At 40.3% G+C, this 27255-nt stretch overlaps 1 protein-coding gene across 1 annotated transcript; it reads left to right on the top strand.

Moving 5' to 3' along the window:
* bcl11bb (BCL11 transcription factor B b) lies at nucleotides 1–27255 on the top strand. The gene is made up of 3 exons (XM_056765241.1): nucleotides 1–685; nucleotides 8315–8674; nucleotides 23000–27255. The coding sequence occupies exons 1-3, from the start codon at nucleotides 622–624 to the stop codon at nucleotides 24955–24957; spliced, it is 2382 nt and encodes a 793-aa protein (XP_056621219.1). The 5' UTR covers nucleotides 1–621; the 3' UTR covers nucleotides 24958–27255.

Here is a 27255-nt window from a genome sequence, read left to right as displayed (position 1 = left end):
CTTCACGTCACGTCCGTACTTGAACTTGAATGCCATTCTATTCTTTAGAGGCAACCCCTGCCACACACACACAGACACACAGGGTCCTCCCTGAGAGGGGCTTGTCGGACGTGAAGGCGAGACGTAATAGCACGGGTCCTGATTGATCTGGAAAGGAGGTGTTGTCTTCACAGGGACCGCAGGAGAGTTGAGCCATTCCGCGCTCTGATGCCAAGCGCACGTGGAGGACTGTGCCAAAGACTCTTCTCACCTGGCGAGCCCGTCGTTCACGGACTTTGGATTCCCAGAACGGCAGGACAACAGCTTTTAATTGTTTTGTTTGAGGGCTTTTTAAAGACAGAGCAGTTTAATTGATAGAGTGCTTTGGGACCCAAGTGAGACTAAATCGATTGCTGCGAACCGGAGATTTTTACGCATAGCTATCTCAGGTCATCTCCTAGTTAAGGACAAACTGATTCTGTTCAGAGAGGACACGTGTTGGTGTTTAACGTGATCACGAGTAAATAACCCGAGAGCGCAGTGGAGCAGTGCGCGGACTGTGGAGGAAAGTTTGGAGAGCAGCGGGATTTGCGCGCACATCAGTCCGAGTGGCCGTGAGATGCTGCTGTAAATGCTGGGGCAATGTCCCGACGCAAGCAAGGCAACCCACAGCATCTGTCCCTCACCCTGAGGGAGGACACATCGAGTAAGTACACGACCCTCATCCACGCAAATCTTGAACTTCAAAAATCTTTCTTTCGTTCGTTCTTTCTTCTATTATTTTGTCTGATTACATTTATACATTATGCGTTCTTAAGAATTCTGGTCCTCTGAGTTTTCATCTGCTTCAACAAAAATAATTTGACAGAATCAACAGTAACAGTAAATCTATAGATATTAAGGTTATCTCTTAAAAGTTTTTTTTATAATGTATGGGCCCAACCACAAACCTAGTCCTTTTAAACAATATACCTCCTTATTGTGAATAAATAGTTTAATAACCCGGAGATAATAAACTTAAAAGTGTGCATGACGTACCGTTTATAGCTACACTGTCCCCCTCAACACACACACACATACTCACGAAGTTGCCTATCATTGCTACTTTTTAAAAGCTCCTTTAAATGGGCCAAACTAGATAGAGTTTTTTTACATGTACCCTATAAAACCTATAATAATTTGTTATTGACATTTTTATTTTGTCAATTGGCTTTATTCCGACGTCATAAACAATATCAGGGTGTCCATTTATCTGAAATGTTTTGGAGAATTTTTTACACGAACAACACCATGTCATCAAAAGAGAAAACTGATGTAAGATGTCATTTAAGTTTTATTTTGCTCAAAAAGCCCTCTTTGTTAATAAAAGCATTTTAATTTGGCTTTTTAATTTAAATGAAATGCAAATTAGTTTAAATGTAAACGATTTGGATTCAAACCAACAGCATGTTCCAGGTTGTATTAAATTCATAGATTCCTAATCTGTCTGATTTAAAACTCAGTGAACTCAAGCGTTTATAACATTATAGCTACAATCTATAAAAGAGCAGAAACTTCCGTCCTAATCATTATAATAATAATATGAACATGAGGCTAGATTACTATTAGCATATCACTGTTATGATCTGTCCAGTATTATTTATGGATTTAACGCTCAAGCTTAAATCAATATTCCTTTTGAAATATCTGACACCTATTTGATAAGCTGTAGCTAGTCAAATATTTGACCAATTATATTTTTAAGTTTAGAAATTTTTGCAGTTTTTAGACCTCCGTGACTTTTGATCTTCTGGTCTGTTATTCATTTGGCTATTTCTGGTTTTACTGTCACTGTCTATACAATGTGAGTATCTTCACAAAAATGACTGAATCAATAACTGGTCTTTACATGTCAAATTTTGCACCGTTAATGATGCTGGTGATGCCGGTGATAAAGATGGGGTGTGAAAGCAGTGGGTGGGCTCATGGAGAGCCAGCGGCCTTTTAATTCAAACCAGTTTGTGTCACCTGAAGTGGGTTATTCAGCTGGCAGTTTTTTTATATAAAAATATATTTTTTAGTCAGTGCTTACTTAAACATGTATGTTTGTACAGCAAAACCTGTCTAACCTACATGTACAGTATGCACGCAATTGTGTTTGAGAGGAATAATTATACTGTGACTCAAATACGTGTTTAGTTCAAATATAATTAGTGTGTGTGTGCGTGTGCATGCGTGTGTGTGTGTTTGTATGGTTTAGTATAGGCAAACGTATAGTTTACATTGAGAAGTGTGTGCTCTCTATGCTCTCTCGATTGTGTACACTTAAGTGGACCTGCACACCGGCCCACTTCCCAGCCTCTTATTTGGGGGGGTGTATCCACAGGGGAAAACCGAAGTGCCCTCATTTGGCTATGTCAATGCTCTTGGCACAAAACATGTCAGTTAGCTAAAGGTTGCACAACAGAGAGATTCTGCCCAGAGCGACAGGATCTATACATCACACTCAAAGAGAAAACCAAGGAACTGGAATATCGACATAGTTCACTTCTTGAACTAAACGTGGGGCGCACTCTACGCCCGCATGTTTTTGCGTGCAAGAAAATGCCTGCGACCTGAAATGGTCATACTCCTTTAGACAGGCTTGAGTTCACAGTAGCATCAGTAGCAAAGAAGCAGATTTGTATTTCTCCATGACTTTCCTAGAAAGGAACTTGCGTCAACATGTATGATTCATTACGTGAATGGTAATTCGTGATGGGTTGTTGCAAACTGTGGGTGGGGGCCGTCCATTAGAACCTTTCACTGGCTGTGACTCTTAAAAAAAGTCTTGTAGTGGGTTTTAATGGCTATGTGTCACATGAGATTTTCCATGATCTTTGAGTGTGTGGTGGTCACTTTGGCCTGCGTCACGTCACGCTAATAAAACGCAGGGCATGGGGGTCCGACCACTGCTCCTTTTTGCAGAAAGAGCGAAAAGGTTCACTTCAGTCTTTTATACCGGTCTTGTGATTTATGTTCATATCCACCTTCTTTAGAAACGTTGGTCACGGAGGTATGTTAGGGAGGTAGTGTTTCCTTAAGAATGCGGATATGAACACTGTATTACAGTGCAAACATACTGACAGACAACACCAGCCATAAGGTTGTATTTGTTACATTAGTTAACATCACTGAGCAAAACTGTACAGTATACTTTCATCATTTATTCATCTTTAATCGTAGTTAATGCAAGCTTGTTCATTGGTCCTGTTTGTTTATTCTAATGTTGACAGATGCAAATTTAGATTTTAATGGGACAGTTCGCCAATTCTGTCATGATTTACACACTCTCAAGTTGTTCCGAACCTGTAAAACTGACTCTGTTCTGCCGAACTCAAAGAAAGATATTTGCAAAAATGTTAGCAACTGACATTTCATTGTATTTTTTTGCTGATTAACAGAAGATATTTTGAGTATTCTAGGAAAGCACAAAGTTCTAAGGGCACCTTTGACTTCCATTTTAAATTTTCATACAAAATGATGTCATGACAGAATTTTCATTTTTGGGTGAAATGTCCCTTTAAATATGAATTAGTAAATGTTGAAATCAACATTTGCTAAGATAAATAATTGCTGTAGATGTGTTTTTCTTTGCTAGTTCATGTAAACTGAAAGCAGACTGTGTTAAACTGATTTTATTGTTTGTTGAAAAGTAAAAGTGACTTATAGACTTGTTTCAATATATGCATTGAGATATTAATAGTATGTTATAATATATACAGTAATATTACGCTACTGGTTGCCTGGTGATAGGGTTTGACGAATGGTTCTCTACATGCTTTCAATCAGGAAACTGTTTAAACGGTTGAAAATTTTAATGACAAGTTTGGACGTAAAAATGCAAACGCAGGGATCCTCATCATTTCAGCACGGCCTTTGAACGAGAACAAGAGTGGAGACGGCCTGAGTCGAGCTCTGTTTGATTGATGTGTGGTTTTTCCTTGTGATCGGACTCGTCTGACCTGACTTGGCAAATATCGAAGCGAGTCTCTGTTCCAATGCACGGTATTTCAGTTTATTTTGCGGGTGTCGTATGTGCCGGTTTGCAGAGCTTCAAAGTACCACGAGTGCGTGCGGTTGAAGCTGATAGGGGGTGCTGTAAGTCCTCAGAGAGAGAAAGTGATCAAGAGTGTGAATGTTTGCGTGTGCGTGTGTGTGTTTTCAGAATCTGATTACTGCCTTCAGGAAACGTGATAACTGTATTTATAATGGTTAATACCCTGAATTGCTATCTCGCCTCCCAAGTGTATCATTCCCACACCAGGCTTGGTATAAATCTCTTATCTTACGCTAAAGGTAATTAATTCAATTTATTGGGGTATAGATTCCCCCTGGGGAGCAGTAATCTAGACGCTGCGCCCACTAGATGCTCATTGCTCCTGAACATTTCATGTCCTCGGTTCCAACAAACTTTCTTAAATGTCCTTCTGCTTTTGATACCCGGCTGGATGTGAGTTCCAGACGTTGGCGCACGTATGCATTAAAACATTTCATGCGTGTGTTTGGCACACGCTCGGAAGCAGTTGAAAGCGATAGCTTTTTGTCGATCAAGCACGGCTTGCACATATGCAGACGATTATTTTCTATAAATGCACCTGGTGAGCTCAGAAATCACATTTGAGATCACAAGACCTCTTCGCACATGCTACAGATGTTAACAGGGCTGCGGATATATATCGCTCGCAATCTATGCGCTGAAGATGCAGTCTGTGGTCTACTGTTTGTTTCTGTCATTATTGCATTAATTCTCAGCCGTTGATGATTATTTTCAGAATAGCATAGATCTTTCTTTTCTACGTGTATTTGTTTCTTTGTCAAATTATTCATGTTTTGTCATTTTATTATTTCATTTTGATTGTCTCCTTGAATGCGTCTTTTCTTGTCTGTAAATGAAGTCAGGCGCAAAGGTCTTTCTACAATGTTTTATATACAGTAAAGGAAAAATCTGAAAATCTACTTTCGCTTGCTTCCGGAATTGCAAGAATTTTAATTACAATTTGATACAATTCCTGTCTTCCCTATCTTTTGCTTTTAAATGCACTTAAATCCACACAGACGTCACACGTCTATGATATCTCATTATAATTTCAGAATCCTTCAGAAAGCATCTTGTGTGCTTCAGCTGAAGTTTGTACAGAAAAGTGAACATATGTCAGAAATTAGCTCACTAACTCAATGGATAGCAACAGACAAAGTACAGAATCTTTACATTTACGTAAAAACATTTCAAATTTAAGTAAACACGGAAATCTCAAAAACATTGAAAATCACTGCATAAGCAGTTGATCTGATGATGCTGGCCACGTCAGCGCCTCATATACTTTATTTTGTTAAAATTATTTTTCCACCGTCCTGATTTAATCATGATGTATTGCAGGGGCTTTCAAACGTTGTGAGGCCAAGGGCCCCCAAATAAGATGAACCTTATGTGAGGGACCACCTTTATAAAATACATATTCAGTTTTATGTATAAAGATTCATTAAAACTTTGTCAGATGAATAGTAAATTTGATATTTTTAAGACAACAAATTGTTTCCGAACTTAAATTGTTGGCTACACTTGTTTGATGAACCCTGAAGAGAAACACATTTTTAAGCCACTTTCTCTTTGGGTGTGAAAAATGAACTGTGGTGAGAAAAACAATTCTGGGAGCTATGCATGTATAAAAAGGGATAAAGACTTGAAACAAAAATAATGTTCAGGAAAAAAATCTTGGGATCCTTCTGAAGGAGTCTGGGGACCCCAGTTTGAAGCCCCTGATCTAATATACCTGTGACTGTCACAACAGTTTTTATTGTGTCGTCTGCTCACATTTAGCCTGTGTGAGAGGGCCCGGCTACCTCCCAGCATCCCCTCAACGCTCATTCCTGTAGCACTGGGTCCAAGCCAAATCCATGATGCTTGTGTTCTCCTTGGCATTTGTCCACCGTTCTGATGGCTCTCCTGTAGGAACGGCCTGGGCCTGCTCTCGTAGGCTTGCTGCAGACCTACCATCATGTACATGATGTCTGATTTCAAATATCAGGCTCTTGTTTAATTCAAAACAAGAAAAAAGTTTTTCCAAAATCAATACATCACGTTGCTTAGAATGGCCAAGAGGATTATGGGAAAAAAACTGTCAAACACTATAAGTTAAAGGATGTTTTCTAGGCATTCCTTTATAGTGTCTACTCAAGAGCGTGTTTCTCCCCGGCCAGAGACTGGAATTGATTTCCTGTCAGATCTTATACGTACTGATATCTTTCCCCTGTATTTATGCTCTCAGCAAATTTGTTTTGTATCTCAGTGTGGTTTTGTGCGTTGGGTCATATCCATTTCACGTCGAAGAGTGCGTTTTGACAGCTTCGTTGTAGCTGAGACAATAATGATGCAAGGAAATAAGGAATTTTGAGAGTCTAGATGTGTCTTTGATTCACACATAACGAAACGGCTGCTTTAAGGCTCCTTAACCACTCTTCCCAACCTGCACCTGTGATGCTTCTACGCACGAGGCAACCCGTGCCTGAGAACCTATTTTGAGGCTGGTTTGCGGCTTTAGCAAGCGCTCGTTCGTCTGCTGCGATGTACCTGTACGGTGCATGTGCACCTCTCCAACATCCGTCCAGCATGCAGAGAAGTAGACCGGAAACACAGATACCACTGCAAGATTATGACTGATGCTAACACACATGCACAAAAATAACAGTGCAATTCACAGGTGTTTGTCTACAATGTGAGGTGTAAAATTAGGTTGTGAGTAAAAAACATCAAGCATGCATTTATGCTGGCGTGTATGTGGCATCACTGTGTTTTTGCGGTTGAGATGTATCGCTCCAGATACGCAGGCTTTAGATTTAATTTTGAAATCCCAGGACTTTAGGTGGCAAGTGTTTGAGATTCACCTGTGACTTGAGCTGATAGCTTAAGATATTTTTGACACACACTGAGAGTCGAGCCAGTTTAGGATGTGCTCAGCAGTAGCTGCAAAGGTGTGTAGAAATGTTCAGCCCATGAAATAATTGAAAAGAACTTATTTGTTGTTTGCCACTTGTATGCAAAATCCCAGCAAGCGAGCAAATCATGTCTGGACCAGTTTGATAGGCACACTGAAAAACAGATTTACAGCTCGCAATAACTGCAGAACAAAAATCTGACAGGTGCACTAATTACCTAAAACAACCACCTTGGGTTCAAACCCGGCAAGGCAAGTTTATTTATACAGCACATTTTATAAAACACATGGGAACGGCAATATTAGATATCCTATATATGTGTGTTTGTAAATGTGTGTGTGTATGATTAGCTTTTAAGATTCCAGTTCCTATGTGTTATATTAAATGTTCTGTACGTATTGTCGTTGTCCAAATTCGCTGATTTTCAGATTTTTTTTAACCTGATAACACAGTATTTAATAATTTAAGAAATACAAAGTTGACAAGATAATTTGAAAACATTTAAATGGCTAGATTTTTAGCCGACCCAGTGATGAACGTAAAGAGTGAATAATAATAATCATTTATGACAAAAAAATGAAAATCCCAAAATTCATATTGAACACAATATGAACACAAACAAAAATCACTTTTTTTATTTAGCTTTTTTTCACATAAAGGACAGTGGAGAGTAGACAGGTGAAAAGGGATGAGGGGTAGGGGTGTGGATTAGGACCAGCGAGCCAACAGCCCATATGCGTCTGGAGCACGCACATCAACCACCAGCCCACCCCCAACACAAAGTTATTTTTGAACGTCTGAATTAGTACAAAAAACATCTGTGTTTAAAACTGAACAGAAACCTTTTTTTTATGATTTATAATTTAAGTTTCGAAATTTCAGTTTGACATCATTAAACTCATATTTCCGTTTACATATCAACCCACAGAAAGAAATAAACTAAAGCAAGTAACCGCAATTTAAAATTTAACCAGAGGTGGCGAAATATTGTGAAACCTGACATCTGGAAACTAAAAAGGTCTGTTCACCTGCTTCTGCCAAGCAATAAATGTTATTCATAGTCCTGTAGTCAGTAATGCAGCTTAATATATGTTTTGTAAATCACAGATTCATGGTGTTTTTGGTTAAAAATCTAAGATTTGCATATATTTATTTTTGATTAAATTGTTATTTAAGAATTACAGATTTTCTTTTATATTGGCAGCAGCATAAAATTCTATGGCTTACATCAATGGATTGATTCAAATTGACATAAATTATTATTATTATCATTATGTTCATTATCATTATTATTAATATATTATATTTATAATTATTATTAATGTCTGGTCACGTCCAAAAACAATAATTTTTCTGTTCTTTATGTTTTTCTTCCTCTTAGCTACAGCCAATCACGATGCAGGGACGGAACAGTGTCCATTGGATGTCTCCCTATCCAGCCCTGTGGGTGGAGCCGGAGAAAGTGACCTGCTTACTTGCGGTCAGTGTCAGACTAACTTTCCTCTGGGAGATATCCTAGTGTTTATTGAACACAAGAGAAGACTGTGCCCCGGACCCAGCGCGTGTTTTGACAAACCCGCCGACTGCGGGGGTTCCCCGTCCCCCAGACCCTCACGGACGGATGTCTGCCGTAGGCCTGGACCAGTGGAGGTTGGGATTCAGGTCACACCAGGAGAGGAGGAAGAGAAACGACTGACTCCTGCCAGAGGAATCTGCCCTAAGCAGGAGGGCATCCATACAGGTACGTGCTTTACACAGAAGACATGAAGAGGGAAAAGTTTAATGGTCTGAAACTTGGCAGAGAGAAGACGTTTGTAAAGTCACAAATACTTATCACACGCCCTCATATTGTTTTATCCCTGTATTATTTTGTTTCTTATATGAAACACAAAAGCAGGCAGAATATTGGACAGAATGTCCGAGCCTTAGTTTTCCATACAAAGAAGATGGGTGTGTTATACTGTCAAGGTCCAAACAGTACAAAAAAAATAGAACCACAGACGGCTTTCTTAATAGCAACGAACATATCAGTGAATAATGTCTGAAATTATTATTATTCTTTGACTTCAAAAGGCTTGGAGTATAGTCCAAAAGTACGTGGATAGTCCACCAATAAAAATGAAATTTCTGTCATTCTTTATTCTACTTCTTTTCATTTCAAACCTGTATGACGTTCTTTCTCGTGCAGAACACAAAATAAGTTATTTTGAGGGAATGTTGGTTAAGCGAACAACGGCGGTACCCATTGACTTTCATTGGTTTGGTGTCCACACGATAGAAGTGAATGGGTAGTGCCGTGCTTCAGTTACTAACATTCTTCAAAATACTTTCTTTTGTGTTCTGCACAAGAAGAAAGAAACAGAATTTTCGTTTTGGGGTGAACTATTCGTTTAATGATGATAGAAATTTGTGTTTTTAGGTGAACTGTTTCTTTAAGAGAGTAAAGCCTGTTGAAAAAACAGCATATGCTGGTTAGGTAGGTTTTGAAGCATGGTAGTTGGTTCTGCTGGTTTAAGCTGGTCATCAGCCAGTGCTAAGCCGGTCCTGAGCTGGTTTAGGACCATCATAAACCAGCTCAGTATCAGCTTAAACCAGCACACGACCAACTATGGAGCATCGCATATTCATCTTAAACCAGCACATGACCAGCTACCATGCTTCAAAACCTACCTAACCAGCATATGCTGTTTTTTTCAACGTATCACCAGTTCTGACCGGATGGCTTCTCTCAAAGGGTCTTCTACCTTTGACTCGGGCCTTCGAGAGGGATTAAAACTCCTCATATGATTTTATTAGAGCAAGACACAGCATCTCTCTTTCTCTCTCATCTTTAAGTGAAACACAACAGCCCTGAGTGCTCCACCAGCTGAAACCAATTCCGTAAGAGAAAAAAGCTCCCCAAACCCTCACCCGACGTGTTTGGGCGAAATATCATCGTATTAAGAAAAAAAAGGGTTTAGAAAGCCCATTAAAATTCAAGTGCAAAGAGACATAGTGTGAGGATTAATAAAGAAGATTCCTCATTCAGAGGGTTAAAGACTCAGTTTAGCGCGAGGGCCTTGAGGGGCCGCGTGTTATCTTCCACGGCAGTGCAGCCCACCCTCCTCTCCACACAGGGAGTCTGGACAAGGAAATGCTTCATTTGCTAGTCTGAATATGACGAATAGGAACGAATCAAACACACTCGCACACACACACGCACATGCGTGCACACACATGCTTCTGCTGCGAAACTGTTGTCAGCAAGACCCAGACTTCATCCTTTGCTAAACTAAATTAAAAGCAGTTATTAGCTTTGTGTATGTGGTCGAATGCTTCTTTTCAAAGCTTTTTTTAGTATTATCATTATTATCTGGAGCGACCACCGGCCAACTGTTGCTTTAGTTTTGCTTTGTAGACATACGCGGAGAAGGCGTCAAGGTATTTGCACCGAAATACAGGACAGGAAGGTGCTCCGGGCTCGAATTAAATATTTCCAGAGCATGAAAGCGCAACACTCAACACTTTGATTGCCACTTAAATGTCTTACGTTTCGGCCAAATTAGATTGTATTTAATGAGCCTAATTAAATGCAATATGGAACTATGGTTGCCTGAAGACAGGAGACGCACACGCTGTGGGCCAAAACACCAAACCTGTTGGGTGGGAGTTAACCCCTTCTGAAATCATTGGGGCACTTTTAATTGCTCAAATAGAATGTATGTATTTATTAAGATTAGATTAAAACAAAATTGCACCAAACAAACCAACTTTTGTAAATAATGCAAAATTTATATTAGGATTTAAAAGAATATAATTTGAATAGGAAGAAGGTTTGTTTGCACTGTAAGGAATGACTGTGAGTTTATTTGTTAATTTAGTTAATTTGGAGTTTACAAGACTTGTTTTCTGTTCCATAATTGTTAAACTGTTTAATTTTTGCTTAAAATACTTGAAATAGGATGGTATATGGGGGTTTCTATATGTGACAACCTACTCCAGTGTGACAACAAGTCTTTATACGGCCTTTTTCAATGAGCTGTATTTTTTTGCATTTAATATCCTTTTTAGCATTTTAGGAATGTGACTGTACAAAAACATACTTTCAAAGATAAATCCTCAGACATATTTATTTATTAAGCACATAGAGTAATTGTATTTTTTTTGCGCTGTTGAATCGATTAATCGTGATTATTCCAAGAAATATTCCCAAATAAATGTTTGTATTTATATCACTCATGTGTGTGGTGTATATATAAATGTACACAGATCATAGATAAAAGATAAAAAGTATAGATAAAAAATATTTACATGCATATACTGTACGTACATTTTATTGAAATATAATTTAAATTATGTATTACTATAAACATTCTGTATATTACTCATATTTCATTTAAATGTATGTTTGTGTGTTTATATATAGGTATACACACACAAAGAAAATATGAACATTTATTTTAGAATCGATTAATCGTGATTAATTAATTTGAAAGCACAATAGTTTTTTAAGTTTTTCGAACCAATCCCTGAAATACCTGGCAAAGGATATTCGAAAGTGTACGATATCACGTGCTTGTCCTTTCCGACGTTCTTGTAATCACCTAGCATGCGCTCATTTAAATATTAGAGTAGGCTTTAATCATGGAAAGTAATCAGTGTCATGAATATTCATAGTGTGCCGGTCTAATGGTCTCATTGTCTCATTCCTGTGCCAGATCGTGTCTTCCTGCCTCTCAGCTGTCTGCTCAGATAGCCCCAGTTTGGTATCAATGGGAAGAAGTTTAAAATAAATACACTATTCATACATGATCCTAAGAGAACAGTGCGTCTTGCGAGAGAATTTCAAAAGATGGGGAGACTGATTCCTATTCCAAATGATGAATATTTGCGCGGAGGCTCAAGAAGATGGCATTTGCATAATGACTTTGTAGTTTTGCATTAATTAAATTTGCATATGAAACTGCGTTAATTACCTCTGATCATCTGTTTTCAACGTTGCAGCATTTGATGTGTCCAGCCTTCAGGCTTGCGATTAGAGGTTACAGTGGCTCTTTCCCAGTGTTTGTGTGTGTTGGGCACCGAAGCAGAATAGTGAAATTGATGAGTCAGTTTTACACTTTTCTTAGGTCCATTTTTTTTGTCTGCGGATTCATGTTGTTTTAAGGCATGTGATAAGCACCACTTGTAAAATAAAATTTCATTTTGTTTTGTTGCAGTAATGTTTAAACAATACTGGCAACTTCGTCATGTTTTCTTACAGCACATATAAAAGAAGAGATATCTAGCTGATCTATTTTCAGATTTCAAACTTTCAGATCTTCAAGAAGACCCTGCTTTAACATTGGACATCAACCGTTAACAGTACCAAAATTTATTTAAATGAATTATTACCATTAATGATTAATACAATCAGAGAAGCACAGATATGTCGATAAAAAGCAAATTTTCACATATCGGATACCGTCGATAGTAAAAAAAATGTTAATTTATTCTTAAGAATCGGTATCGGCAGATATCATTATAAATAACACAAAGAAAGAAATATTTTATGAAATTGTGTTTCACTTTAATTTTTACTGTTTCTTTATAAAGTTTAATATGCTGAAAACAAAAATCAAATGTTTTGTTTTTACAATGAACGATACTCACAAATAAAATAACACTGGCATAACACTGAGCACAAAACAACAGTTTTGGTACAAAAAATGAGCCGTCCAAAACTTCAGAACTGTACATTTAACTGTTTTTTAATACTGTCCTCACAAACCAAGTTCCAGACTTAGTCACCCATCATTGCTTCATTCCACCTTCCCTGTGCAACATTTTTATAATTTTTCTGACAGTGAAAAGTGGAAAATAATTTAAAAAATGAGACTTTTTTATAATTTTTGTTCATTTGCAATATACGGACATATCGTAATAAAAGATATTAGCTCAAAATGTACTTGAACTAAATATAGACTAAAATCACAATAACTAGCACAATAACATGATGAGAACATATCACAAAAACTGTTCATTTGAACCAAAATGTCATGAAGTAAGATTGGAAACAACAGAAGATATAGGAAGCATGCTCTCTTTTGCTATTATGTCTCACTGTATATGCTCTCTTTTCGTAATTTGAATATGATTCTTAAAAAAAAAATGGAAAACAAAAAAAAGAGTGATTACGGTTTGTTTATTTTGCATTTTGCGTTTTGATTTGAACGTGCTTTGATAGCTCCATACAGTCACTTTGTTGTGAATTTTAAGTAAAACATTTCAACATCACATTCTCCACGATGTGAGCAGAGTCATATGTACCAAATTTCAATCTTTCTGACCTCTGACCTCGGGCTATAAAACGTAAAGCCAAACGGCAGGCATCTAATCAGAAACCATACGCATGATCCCTTGCAACACCCAAAGCATGCCAGCGTCTCTGTTGGAGGGTGCCTGTGGTTAGAGCCTCCGGGATTTCAGGCCGGCTTATTTTTGGGATCCGTCCAAACGAGACCACCCCATCGCAGACTGATTGGTGGTGTCTGCCGGCAGGGGTCAACCTGGTGCACGTTGGATGCGTTATAGAGCAGGTCAGCAGCGCTGCACGTGTGCTCCACGCTGAGCACTGGAAAGAGTTAAAGTCTCCCACATAAAGGCATCAAACACTCCACATACCACTTTATTGTAGTCATATGGCAGCAGATTTGATATTTTCCTTCCACAGCAGGGAATAAAACTCGCCACTAATTTGGATTGCGAGCGCCGCCACTAAATTTCAACATGTGCTGATGGTGTTGACCAGATGTGTAACTTTTTGTTAGATTTTTGTTCTTGTTCTTTCACTATCAGTCTTTTGTTAACTTATCCATGACTTAATGTGAGTTAAATATTTAAGATAAACTTTATAGATGATTTTACAGTGACTCGTCTTGAGGCGTAATTTGTACAGTGCTGCCTTCTAAAACCCAGCTTGTCTGCTACATTCCAGTGAAAAGAAAACACGTTTTTAAAGTAGCATCGTCCTAAAAATGCAAAGTAGTGTGGGGTGGCGGTGTTTCGTAAACCCGTTTCGTTATTTTAGCAATTCCAATCGGTGACATCGGTGTCACTTTACAGTGCTGTCTAGGTTTTGAAATCTTTTTATCCACTTGACATCAGAATGGCTGTGTTCCATCAGTAAGACATTACAACAGTCTTGCACTGCATAGTGAGAAAGTGTTTGCATGGAGAGTGATTTGCCAAATTCTGATTATAGTGTCACAATCAGGGAGCCAAACCGCGCATCTCACACAGCTGTGAAGGATCATGGGAAACTCCATTAGATATGTGAAGTTTATCTGCACTGTTTGCATTTATGGAAAAGTATTCACACACACATTTTTATCCCCAGTGCGTTTAAGGTATACAGTTGACACCTAATGTCTTTTATACGTTTTTCGTTTTAAAGCTCGTCTAAAATGAAACAATCGAGATGAGATCTTGTAGACTGTACTTAGTTATACTGTGGTAAGCAGCAGTCTTTATTTTCTGCCGCTGCTGAAGATTTAGCGTCAGTTTTGTCATTGTGTGTGGAGTCCTGCTGGGTGGCCCTGTAAAATTCAAAGAGTCTTTTAAAGTCATTGGAATGAGGGATTTTATTAAAGCGGTTATATGATATGGCTAAAACGAATAATATCGTTTTAGATGTAATGCAATGTGTATACACGATTTATGGTTCAAAAACGCCATATTTTCTACATACAGCATATTGGTATCTCCTCTTTGCCCCGCCTCTCTGAAACGCATGGATTTTTTACAAAGCTCATCGCTCTGAAAAGTGAGGTGTACTATGATGGCCAGTTAACCAGCGCGTAGTGATTGGTCGAATACGGCAAGCGTGTGACGGAAATGTAACGCCCCTTACCATATTTGGAACATCAGGTTCCAAAGCAATTGTACTGACAGGTACGCCAACCTTACCTGCGATTACATTTGGATGATCTTAGTCAAATCATACCACAAACTGATATAGATTTGTGGGGGTGTGGTTACACAAGGCGTTTTAGGCCGGTCTGGGTGATCTTTCGCTTTGAGATAGAATGCATCTTTTGTTCCCACACTTTCATTTTTGTAGTTTTATGTGTCTAATACATGCACGGGCAACTTATAACACACCATAGAAACAGAAAAACATGTATTCGCGCCACATGACCCCTTTAAAAAACGAATCATGCCTGCTGGTAGCATCGTTTATTTTCTCACACTGTCTGCTTTGTTTTAGCACCTGATTTATTAAAAGTATTTATCTGAATTAGGTAATGCCACAGACACACCCAAAGATTTGTGCTCAATGCTACTTTTGCTGATTGTTTCCAACCTTACAGGGCAGTTCAGATCGGCAGGTTACAGTATGTAAGGTGTTGCAGGAAAGAAGAAATAGTGCAGTGTTACACAGTGAAATATAACCTGAGTGAAATTTTCCTATTCCTTACTAGCCTGGTAATGTGATAGTTCATTCAAAAATGAAAATTCTGTCATCATTTACTTATTTACCCTCTTTTCATCTCAAACCTGTATGACTTTCTTTCTTCTGCAAAACACAAAAGATATTCTAAGGAATGTTGGTAACCAACAACGGTTGGTTTTGTGTCTTTACGGTTAAAGTGAATAGATACTGTTGTTCGGTTACCAACGTTCTTTAAAATATATTTTTTTTGTCTTCTGCAGAGAAAAAAGTCATGAAGGTTGGAAATGACAAGATGGCGGGTAAATAATGACAGATTTATGATCTATCCCTTTAACATAGATTTTCGGTGGAATTCACTATTAGAAATTGGAAGTGTTTCATGATAAAGTGGATCAAAGCTTTCAATTTTACACAAAGTGTCTTTGATTCATCCATTTTTAGACTGCCTTTCACTGTATTAAAAACATTCTATTCCCAACAGTGTTGATTATGACCAGGCCCAGATATAATCTGTGGACAATCTGTTTTTCCACAGGGTCTATAATCTGTGGAAATGAGCATTATAGATTTAAATGTTAAATCAAGTTGACAGCGTTACATTTTTGTTGGTCGCAGAAAACATAATTGCCAATTCCAGGGTATGGACGTGTAATTTTCAGTCAAAACTTGACATAAAAATTCTCATAGAATGTATTTATTACCAATATACTGAACCATCTGTTTATATTTAACTAAACCCCTGATGATAACTTCCAGACATCAGAAAAATATCAGACTATGCACTAGTTTTCTATTTTAAATGAGCAAAAATTGATGGGTTAAGGATGTGACAAAAAAGGACTAACAATTTTGTGAGACAACTTACTTTGTAGGATTTTTGTAAATTAAAATGTGCTAACCAGAAGCAATAATACCCAACAAATAAAAAGGGATGTCCCCTTATAGAACATAAAATACTTACTATACTCCCAGAAATATGGATGGTTATGGATGTGACAATTCAAATACCTGACCATGGAAAACGATGCTTTAAAAAGGATTAGACAGACTTCACATGGGTATATAAACCACCATTTATTGACATCTGAGTATGTTAAAAACAAGATATTTCTATCTTAAAGTTGACATTTGTATGGAATTGCCATAAATCAGCTCAATTCAAGCGCATATAGAAGTTTGCGAATGATGGGCATTGCAGTTCTTTGGAAATCTGAAGTAACTCTGCCTGCATTGAATCCATGTGGGCCTGAAAATTGCCCGTTACCTGCTTATGTGGATCACACTTTAATTTTAGGCTATTTTAGGGGTCTGTTCCCATCTTTATATTGCACTTCTTCAGAATACATGTTCAGTAGATGGGGCTTCTCCATCATGCTGTCTGTGGGCATCGGTGACAAGACGGTCTAAAGACTAAGACCCGCCATGATAATTTGCCATTATGTCCTCTTCGGCAGCCCAGTGAACGAAGAAACCCTCGATCTTATCAGTTTTTATTCCTGTCAGGAAGGGCCTGTTCTCACACGCAGTGCGCGGCAGATGTGGTCCTGCCGGTATGTTTGCTAAAGGCATTGGCTAGATGAAAGACTCGTCTAAACCATAAGCTATGCAGGGAGTCGTGCCAAAAGCTGAAAACGCATCGTTGTGAAAACAGCCCTGGGAGAAGTTGATCTCCCCCTGTTTGTTCCCGCAGAGGATGAAGAGGGCTTCTGCGGAAGACTGAGGGCGAGACGACACACGATGGATCAGGCTACAGACTGTGTGGAAAAAACTGTCATTATTTCTTTTTATGGAGATACTGACGGGCGTGGAGAAGCTAACTGTGAATACTGTCACGCTGTGGAAAGCTGTAGATACAAAACATGTTCCGCATACAATGCCTAGATTTTATTTACATTCTCATACATGGGAAGTGTTTTGTATCTACGATTTGCGAAGTTGCTAGCATGGCTGCTAATCTAGTTATCTTAATGGTTATCCCTCTTGGTTTGAACTGGTCTTTACTGTATTTACAAATAGCAGCAAAAATTGTGAGCTGAGGTAAACATTGAAATGAAATCTGTGCATTTAAATTGAAATGTAAGATACATAGTAAGCGTTCTGTTGAGGGTTCGTCTGGGTGGTCATGCATGTCTGTGCCAAGGATTATGAATCCTGTCTGATCCTGCATCAGTCACACTGTTGAGAGTACCAGCAGTGGAACCCATTCCCATGACTGGCATGTGTCGCAGAGCCTGCACTCATAAGGGCTTTGAGGCATCTAAAGAGCAGTTTTACGGGGCCGTGATTGTTTTGGAAGGCGTCCTGAGGGCCTGGGGATTTTTTACAGTGAGCATTAAACGGGTATAGATGCCTGGGCCCAGCTGGGGACCATTATGGTACACGTTATCGAAAAAATGCCAGGGCAATTATTTCACATACGGGAGAGCTTTCCATTCTTTTTTTACTCATGGTTACACACATACATGAAGGAAGTTATTTCCTATGTCGTGAAACCAAGTGGTCAAGTGGTTTTTTGAAAACAATGTTGGTATAGCTTAGCTAACACTATAGTGGAACCAACGTAGAATGTGATGATATGGAGACGTGGAGAAATGTGTTCGCTTTGAGCCGCTCCTTCTCTCTCTTCCCTGTCTTGAGTTTTCTTTCTCCGCCCCGTGCGTTTGTCACCCCTTCAGCCGCAAACACCGGTATCATCCATCATCTTCCTGCAACTCTTTTTGAACACGTTTTTCATGCCAGACAGATCTCACATGGTGACGCGCGTTCCAAGCCGTGATTCAGACTTGTTGCGATGCCACAAAACAAACTTTCTCTGCGTCCTTACTGGGCCAAGAGTCATAGCTCTTACCGACAGAAAAGTCTTTCCAGTTGTTTTCGGTGTCTTTTCCCGTCTGCGCCGTAGGACGCTGCTCTCTCTGGCTGTATCAGATGATTGCGGAGCACTCTAGGATGGCATGTGTTTTCATTTAGACGCTCCCGCTACTTCGGCTGTCCTGGTTCTTCGTGAGACCGGCGGTTAGCGTGCAGAAGGAAGTAGAGAGGCGATGTGGGTATAGAGGCTCGAGGCAGATCAGGTACAACCCCACCTGCTCAGAAGGGGGCCTTCTGCCAGACTTCTAAGTGGATTTGTGTGTTAGTGGGTCAGGATGAGTTTATATTGGGGTCAAGGTCTTTCAGATGTCTGTGTAGTGTAGGTGTGACTGGGGCTTCGTAGAGGTGCCTTGTGTGCGGTCAGTGGGCTTGCGTGTGCTCTGAAACAGCGGCTGCTCCTCTCTGTTCCTGTAGATGGAGACAGATTGGAATGGTTACTGCAGAAGGCCTGCTTTCACTTATACAGGAGACAGTCGTGCGTGTGTATGCCTGCCATAACCACTATTACTGCCACTATACACTGCGGCTTCTCTCCACACACACAGTTTTTCCACTGTAGAATGCAAGCTACGTTATTTTCAAACGCAGTTGTCCGCTGTCATTACGACCATAAATCTCAGATACTGATACTAGAGCACTATCATATGGATGATGAGTAAAAAAACGCAAACTGATAAGTCTATAATAGCTGATGTCACAGGACACTTTTTTCACACAAAGTACTTCTAGTTAACTAGACTGGTTTCTGGGTGGGCATTCATTTATTTTCATCACAACTGGTAAAACCAGTCTACCCTAAAAGCCTACTATAGTCTAGTAGTAAAGTTACACACTGTACATTGGGGTCCATGTCATTCTGAAACCTTGTATCTCCATATTTTGGGATTTCTATTTTTTCTCATTAATCATCATTATTAGTCACCCTTTATGTTGGTCACAGGGTTTTGCAAATATTGAACCAATAAAAAGTATTTAAAAGTGCTTGTCAGCTTTGACAACACAGTATTTAATAATTTAAAAAGTATAGTGAATTTGGACATACTAGATTTCAGAAGGACAGCAAAGTGGTTTCTTATTCGTTATGATTTTCTATAGAAATTATATTGTTAACATTACACTCTGAGATGTGTCAATTTTTTTTAGCGTCATGTTGTTTTAAAAAAGTTTTTGAGGGTCCTACAATATTTTTAATTTTTTATTGTTTAAAAGTTTAAACATTGTATTTAAATAAAATTTTATGAATTGTTTTTTCTTTATAATAAAATGAAATGTTACTCTCTTTTTACATCGTAATTTGATTCAAATAGTTTGGATTTAAATATAACAAAATTTTACTGTTGTCCCAGGACCGGTATTAAGTAGGGTCGACGGGGGTGGGATTCAATCATATACAGTATCCTGTTGTGCAGATATATGTAGTATAATCATAGTTCATGTACAATGTTTCAATTTTTCTCTAATTAAATTGACATATTATAATCTAATAGATAATTCAATTTATTTACACATTTTTATTATTTCAATTAATTCAGCTGAGAGTTTGAGGGCCCCAGACCCGGCCCTGCATAGGCCACACTTTTTCACCCCCCTGTTTTTTTTTCACATCTAGTAATCATGACTTTAAATACTTAGTTATTCTAATATAGCAAGTTAAGTTTTTTAAAGAAAGTCTTTCCACGTCAAAGAGAATGAAGCTTTGGAATTGTGCATAACATTACTGATCTCTCCTCAAACACCAAAATGGTTGTCGGTCACCTTTCTGCCAAAATCATTGTCATAATCATTGCAAATAAGATTGTCCTTAAGGCTCACAGCTCAGTCAATTTAGGTATACAGTACATCTACCATGATGACGGCTAAGAGAAATCCATCACAGAACAACCTATTGTACTGTAAGCATTTACTTTGGAAATGTTTTATAGACAAAGCAACATATTCCACATGTATAGTCACGGGTAGAGTGACTCTCTCTCTCTCTCTCTCTCTCTCACACACAAATGTTTGCATCCACATCACCAATCCCCCCGTGTGTGTCGGTAGCACAGACAGCAGCGACTCTCTACGCAGAATGTTGTGTTTCTCATTAGCATAGTGGCCTGGCCCCCTGATTAGCCACGATCATCACAAACAAGACATCAGTGATGCGAGGTGAGGCCCTACGAGCCCCTGGGAGCCCCAGATCACAGGCATGCTAATGAGGGCCCACGACACGGCGGTGTGAGGTATCAGCCGGGCTTGTGACAGGTGCACAGAGAGGACGTCGGGGGGGGAGGGTCCGGAGGAGAGCGAAGGCGTGTCGTGGTCCCCATGGCATCATCCTTTTCTTTGTTCTCTATGCAAATTCACCGCCGTGGCTTTCGATAGCTAGGAAAATTGTGGGTTTGATGGGCAGAGGTGCGAGAGTGCCGGGCTTGAATTTTGCAAAAGCGCAAATACCTCGAATTGCTATTTTAACAAATTGACATCCTAAAAACAAGCTGCACGCTTTTCATAAATGACATACACACATCCATGTCTTTGCATTGATGTGATATTATCAAATGACTTTGCATTATTGCGACACCATCAAGCGATTTGCTTTTTGCAGTGTCACCGAACCGCGGTTCATGCTCAGGAAGCCTACAACCAGCTGATGTTATTTCATTCATGCAACAGCAAGTCTGACGGATTTATTCTCAGTTCATTAAAAACACCCTCCAGCCCCTCCCCCTGACTTCTCTGTCACCACATTCACGCTCTTAAAAGGAAATTAATTGCCACAAAATGTTGAAATCAACATATCTAAACTCAGGTTGGGGGTCCCTGAGGATGGACTAATTGGTCTTGAGGTTTTGTATTACTAAACCCAAGACGATCTATAACTTTAGCGTGAGACCCCTTCGAAGCACAGACGCACGCGTGTCATTAATCACATATCCCACGCACACACAAAAAACATGGGTGTAGACATCTCGGCAGAGTCAAACACAGTGATGGTGCTACAGTAGAGTTGTTAGCATGGTGCATGCCAACAGCCCGCTCTGTGATATAACAGCCGCAACTCAATTTAGCTGTTTAACCTGTAATCCCGGCAATATTTATTGAAGTGCAAGAGGCAAGAAAATTAGGCTATTAAGCTCTCGCAATTGAATACACTGAGAGGAGAAAAGACACTCCGCTAACTGGCAGTTGACCTCTGCGGCCCGCAGCGAAGAGCTTCATGGACACGTACCGCGCGGTAATTACTGCAAATTGAATCACGGAGCGAACAGCGATGATTCTGTAATGAGCGCCTTTATTGGCTAGAGCCCTTCGCTGAGACGTGGGCCTCCCAGGCCTCTGCAGCGTGGCACACACACATGGAACGACTCAATGGACCATGATCTTGCAGAGATTTGTGTTCCTGAGGTGCCTGATGGGTAATTTCACACCATCATGCCACACAAGCTGCTGTCACATGACATGGATCTCTGATGGGTCATTAGCATATCCTAACTTATTCACCGTGTGCTTCTCTATCTCGTTCTGGCTTGTTTGGAAAGTTGATGAAATTTGTCTTTGGTCGTCATTAAGCCTGCCTGTCTGTTAGCTGACACGGTCCCTTAGTAACATATGGTGTTTTTTGTATAATGTGATAGGATGCAAATTGCTATGGCTAAGACACGCGGTTACGCCAGGGTAAGATCGCACTTGTGCGCACATATGCAGATATGAATCACACTTCCATTTTGTCGATTCAAGGTTATGTTGAATCGTGTGCTGTCACCAAAAGAACAGAATGTGCATTATGATTATTCAAACGAATCAGGCACCTGTTTGTGACCTGTAAGAGAAAATGAACAGACTGTGTGTTTAAGTATCTGATCTCTGCCACATCTCAGTGTCTTTTAGTGTCCAAATCAATCTTTCCAGGTGTCTGTTTAAAGGCTAGCCAAACTAAACACAAGCTGTGGACCGGTCATGCACAACAATTTTAACACTTTTACTGCATTGACCACAATTCAACCCAAGACTGAGGGTGTCTCATAGAAATTCGTTCTCTCATATGTGGCAGACATTTATATTGCAAAGAAACAATAATTTTCCACACATTTCACAAAACACGTCATATCACAGAAATACATGGGTGACCGTGTCAGTAGCTAACTGTGCTAACCTGACTGTGTCAGAATATGGACCTGTCATCATTTTCTTTCGTTCATAATCCTTTCGTTTTCCCTCTAATGCCACAGAATTTTCGCCATATGGAAGTAATGAAGGGTGAGGGTGTTGATCAGGGAGTTATATATTATCGTCTGTCTGACATTAGCACAATATGTTGTGGACTGTTGGTGATACCTGCCATCTGCATTAGGCTTCAGCCCTCAGGGAGCTTCTCTGCTCTCCCTAACCCCTCATGTTACTTATTTCCTGGGTGAGTCACGAACAGGCAGATCCTCTCAGACACAGCTTTAGAGCAGCAGGGTAGATAACCTGCTAGGCTATCAGCAAGCACTTGTCTTCTCTCTTAAGATGATGTAATTTCATTCAGTCTCATAAAATGACTGTCGCTGCTGCACGATGAGATGTCTCTCACATGTTGCCTGTTTAATCTTTAAACAGAAATGATCCATGAACCTCACTGTGGAGGACTCTTGGCTTTGATTACATTCAGAGCCATCACAGAGAACAAACAGATGCGTGAATGACACGGAAAGCTATTAAGACTATTAAGAAGTGCTGTCTCGACCATCCCTTTCAGCAAATCTGAGTTAATAGCTAATATGTATATATTAATTCCGTCCACGTTCTTTTGTCTTTCAGGAAAAGATGAGCCCTCCAGTTACATATGCACCACGTGTAAGCAGCCCTTCACCAGCGCTTGGTTCCTGCTGCAACATGCACAGAACATTCACGGGATACGGATCTACTTGGACACCCACCCTTCTAGCTGTTCTCTTACACCACGCATGGCACTTCCTCCACCGCTGGGAGCTGACTCCCTGCCCCGTTCGCCTCTTGCCAGCTTTCTTGGTGACAGCAGCAACCATTTCCAACTGTTACGTATGGCTGCGCCACTGTTACGAGAGCCCCCACTACCCGGATACATGGAAGCTCGCTTGCCATCTACCCCGCCCTTTTTGAGTCCTCCACCACCCCGCTATCCTCTAGAACGCCTCGGCCCAGACGAGATGGGGATCCTGTCCCAGCATCCCAGTGCTTTTGAGCGGGTAATGCGTATGACCCCTATGGGCATGGAGCCATCGATGGGATTCTCTCAACGCCTTCGTGAATTGGCAGGCAACAACAGCAACGGTGGTCCAACCCCCCCACTTTCACCTAACCGTGTACCCCCCATGCATCGGCTTCTTAGCCCCACCCACTTCCAGCCTGGCTCCAAACCTCCACATTTCCTCACCACACCCCCACAGCCGCCATCGGTTCCGTCCAGAGGCAATTCCTCGCCGCCATTAAATCAGGTTGGCAAAGGCAAGTCCTGTGAGTTCTGTGGCAAGACTTTCAAGTTCCAAAGCAACTTGATCGTGCACAGACGAAGCCACACTGGCGAAAGGCCCTACAAGTGTCATCTCTGCGACCATGCGTGTTCACAAGCCAGCAAGCTAAAGCGCCACATGAAAACCCACATGCACAAATCCGGCTCCATGGGGAGTTCACCTGAGCAGGGAGCACAGGACTCCGCCGGAGAAGGGCGGAAAAACAATGAGAACAATGGAACAAGGGAGGGATTAGAAAATGAGGAGGAGGAGGAAGAGGATGAAGAAGAAGAGGAGGAGGAGGAAGAAGAGGAGGAACAACAAAATGGGAGCAGGCCTGAGTCCAACCTGAGCGTGGATTCAGAGATTAGCAGGAACAGAGAGAATGGCCAAAGACCGTCCCCTGTGGAAAAACCTCTGGCCACCAACAAAGTGACAGAAAGCCAATACAACAACCTCGACAATCACTTGAGACTTCCACCAGCTAACAGGGCACGTGAGGAGAGGGACAGAGAATCGTCAGGCATGCGGATCGACAGAGACGGCCGGCCGATGGTGAATGGCAGAGGCTGCGGCCCAGAGGATTCCTTTTCAGCATTGTTCCATCGAAAGCCCGTGCCTATTTCCAGCCCCAACCTTTCTGGATCCTCCGCCAAGAGAATCAAGGTGGAGAAGGACATGGAGCTGCCTCAGGTGCCCATCATCTCCCCTGAAAACGTGTACTCACAGTTGCTGGCCGGCTATGCTGCATCCCGCCACTTTATAAGAGAACCCATCCTAGGATTTAACGACTCTAGGCAGTCACCGTTTGGAACTTCTTCCGAGCATTCCTCATCTGAGACGGGCAGCCTGCGCTTTTCCACCCCGCCAGGGGAAATTCTGGAGGGTGGCGGGATGTCTGGAAGAAGTGGCTGCAGCACACCCCACCTCCAGCTGCGGGGTCCAGGGCCAGGGAGACCACCCAGCTCCAAAGAGAGCCGCAGGAGTGACACCTGTGAGTACTGTGGCAAGGTGTTCAAGAACTGTAGCAATCTGACCGTACACCGGCGCAGCCACACGGGCGAGAGGCCTTACAAGTGTGACTTGTGCAGCTACGCTTGTGCCCAGAGCAGCAAGCTCACCCGACACATGAAGACTCATGGGCAGTTTGGCAAAGAGGTGTATCGCTGCGATATTTGCCACATGCCCTTCAGCGTGTACAGCACCCTGGAAAAACACATGAAGAAGTGGCATGGAGAGCATTTGCTGACCAGTGAGGTCAAACTTGAGCAGGCTGACAGAGCTTGAGACCACAACAAACGCACTGCATTATGGGGTTAGCTTAATAGTCTTTTTCTTGACTTGATTTTTTGTTTTTGGAGTGTTCTGATGTTTTGTTTTTGAGGAAAAACAAACTGCCACCTGAGAAGCAAGAAGACAGGGAAGCGTTCATCTGTGGTTCTAAAAACGCTTTCTTGCAGTTCCTAGCAACTAACCGAGGATTAGTCCATTCATAATTCATGGAGCCTTTCTACTGTGCAATAATTTCTGTATTTATTGGATTATTTGTAATGATACATGGCATGTGCAGGTACATTATCGATGGGTTTCTAATGCGTTCAGTTTCTGAAATTATATTTCTATGCCCCATTTTACGATGTGATGACGAGTACTGAGATGTCGGCATTAAGCCAGTTTTGTGTTTTTAACTGTTTCCTCAAAGGATTAAAATGGGTAATTTCTTAACAAGAGGTCGACCTCTAAAAATCTGAGAACGTTTTCATGTTGTCGTTGCTGTCACTGGGTGATATACGAAAGACATATGTAAAGCACTGAATGTCACTTTGACAATAAAATATTAAAGAAATTTAGGGGGCAAAAACCCAGGGATGTTTTAAGGCAGCTGACAGGCAGTTTGACTGCATTTGAATGATTTTTCTGTTGAGACTCACAGTACAAATGACAACAACAAGAGTTCCTTTTTTTTATAAACAGTGTTGTGGCACTAGTGAATTTTTTTTTTTCAAAATGCTGATTTTACCCCAGATTTTACTTTTAAATGTTTACATTTCCTTCCAGTAACCTTCATCCGTCTTCTTTTTCATTCCCAAGTGCTTTCCAGACCTAGGAGGAGGCTAAATTCCCTCATATGCTAATGGTATTATAATATGTTTTGTGTGCATTCATGACATTGCCATTCGATCATTATTATTTTCTATATTTTAAGATGAATTCACAGGCATTCACACCAATTTTAAGCACAGGTGCTCACCTGTAGAACTTGTCATTTTAGTAAACACACACATCCCATTCATTTGTGACTTTCTCTCCACCATCCTGTGCGTTGTTGAAACCGCAATCACCGAATTGTGTCGGGGCTCTCTGGGGGCCCTGCCTCTTCTCTAAAGGATCCTGGGATTAAATGATTTCCTCATTACGGCCTCTGTTCCTACACACAGAGTCGCCTCCACCTGCCTCCTTTCATACACCATCAGCTCAAATTTACATGGCAGCCCTCGCCTGCTCCTCACACGCACACCACAGTTCACTCTTTGCATACATGCTGTTTATACCAGCCTACGGTTCATATTTATTTATTTGTTCTGAAAGCAAATCTCGTTGAATAAAACCTTCAATTGGAGCCAAGGCTGCACAAGTTAACCACTTAGAAACAATTTGCAGAGCAAAAGATAGATGTACAGCACAAGAATATTTTTGAAAATATGGATTTGTCGTATTTTATCACCTAGTTCTCAGATACTTTGCAAAGTGGAAACCATGTAAACCATGGAAGTGGCCATAACGCGAAAGAAAAAGGAAATGTATTGTAGTCAAGAAAGTGTGTCGGATTTAAGTGTCACCAACGTCTTTCTGAGACACATCGAACAAGACAACACGGACGTGCCTCAAACTAATGTTCAGCCTTTATCCTCTGACATAGATTCTTGCTATATAGTGGATGAAAGCAACCCGAAAGCAACTGTTACCAACAGTACCATTATTTTTTTTCATTTAGAGGAATCAAATCGAGCCGTAAAGGATGAATATCCGCTTATTTGGGAAATGCAAAGTGTTTGTAAGGAAAAGTCTTAACACATAGATTCTTTTGAAAAAAGACTAAGCCATTTCAGTCTACTAGACAGTTATTGACAGTGCGGGTGAAACAATAGAATTGCGTGTAAAGAAAAAAACTATGACACTGTCTTTAAGTGATGTTTACAGTGTTGAAGTGTAACGATACTGAGCTCTTCTGTATATGTGTTTTAAATGAGATCGAAATGTTTTGTCCTCTGTTTTTCTACAATTTTGAATATCATAGCAGGGTTTTCTTCTTTGGTTTCTTTTTCGGTGCCGGTATTTCCGTAAATTTCTATGGATATATGCGCGTGTATGTTTTGGTCATTGTTAAATACTCAGTGTATTTGTAATTTTAGTGGCATTTTATGAAATGATGCAAAAAATATCCTTATATTTTACAGTCCATTATGAAATTGTGAGTCTATTCAAATGTTTTGTCATTATATCTGTTCATAATTTTGCTAATTCCATCCACAGGAGGATGTAAAAAAATGAAATAAAAATGATTAAAACAAAAAATCAATTCAA

Source organism: Triplophysa dalaica, chromosome 13, assembly GCF_015846415.1.
Source record: "Triplophysa dalaica isolate WHDGS20190420 chromosome 13, ASM1584641v1, whole genome shotgun sequence".
NCBI classification, from domain to species: domain Eukaryota; kingdom Metazoa; phylum Chordata; class Actinopteri; order Cypriniformes; family Nemacheilidae; genus Triplophysa; species Triplophysa dalaica.
The sequence above is the reverse complement of the archived record's forward strand: the minus strand, read 5'-3'. Positions and strand labels throughout refer to the sequence as shown.

What these genes read in the sequence shown, in the direction of transcription:
- bcl11bb (XM_056765241.1), top strand. Translation starts at nt 622, where the DNA reads ATGTCCCGACGCAAGCAAGGCAACCCACAGCATCTGTCCCTCACCCTG. An exon ending in CCTGAGGGAGGACACATCGA is followed by an intron (nt 686 to 8,314) that starts GTAAGTACACGA and finishes TCTTCCTCTTAG; the next exon opens with CTACAGCCAATCACGATGCA. An exon ending in GCAGGAGGGCATCCATACAG is followed by an intron (nt 8,675 to 22,999) that starts GTACGTGCTTTA and finishes TTTGTCTTTCAG; the next exon opens with GAAAAGATGAGCCCTCCAGT.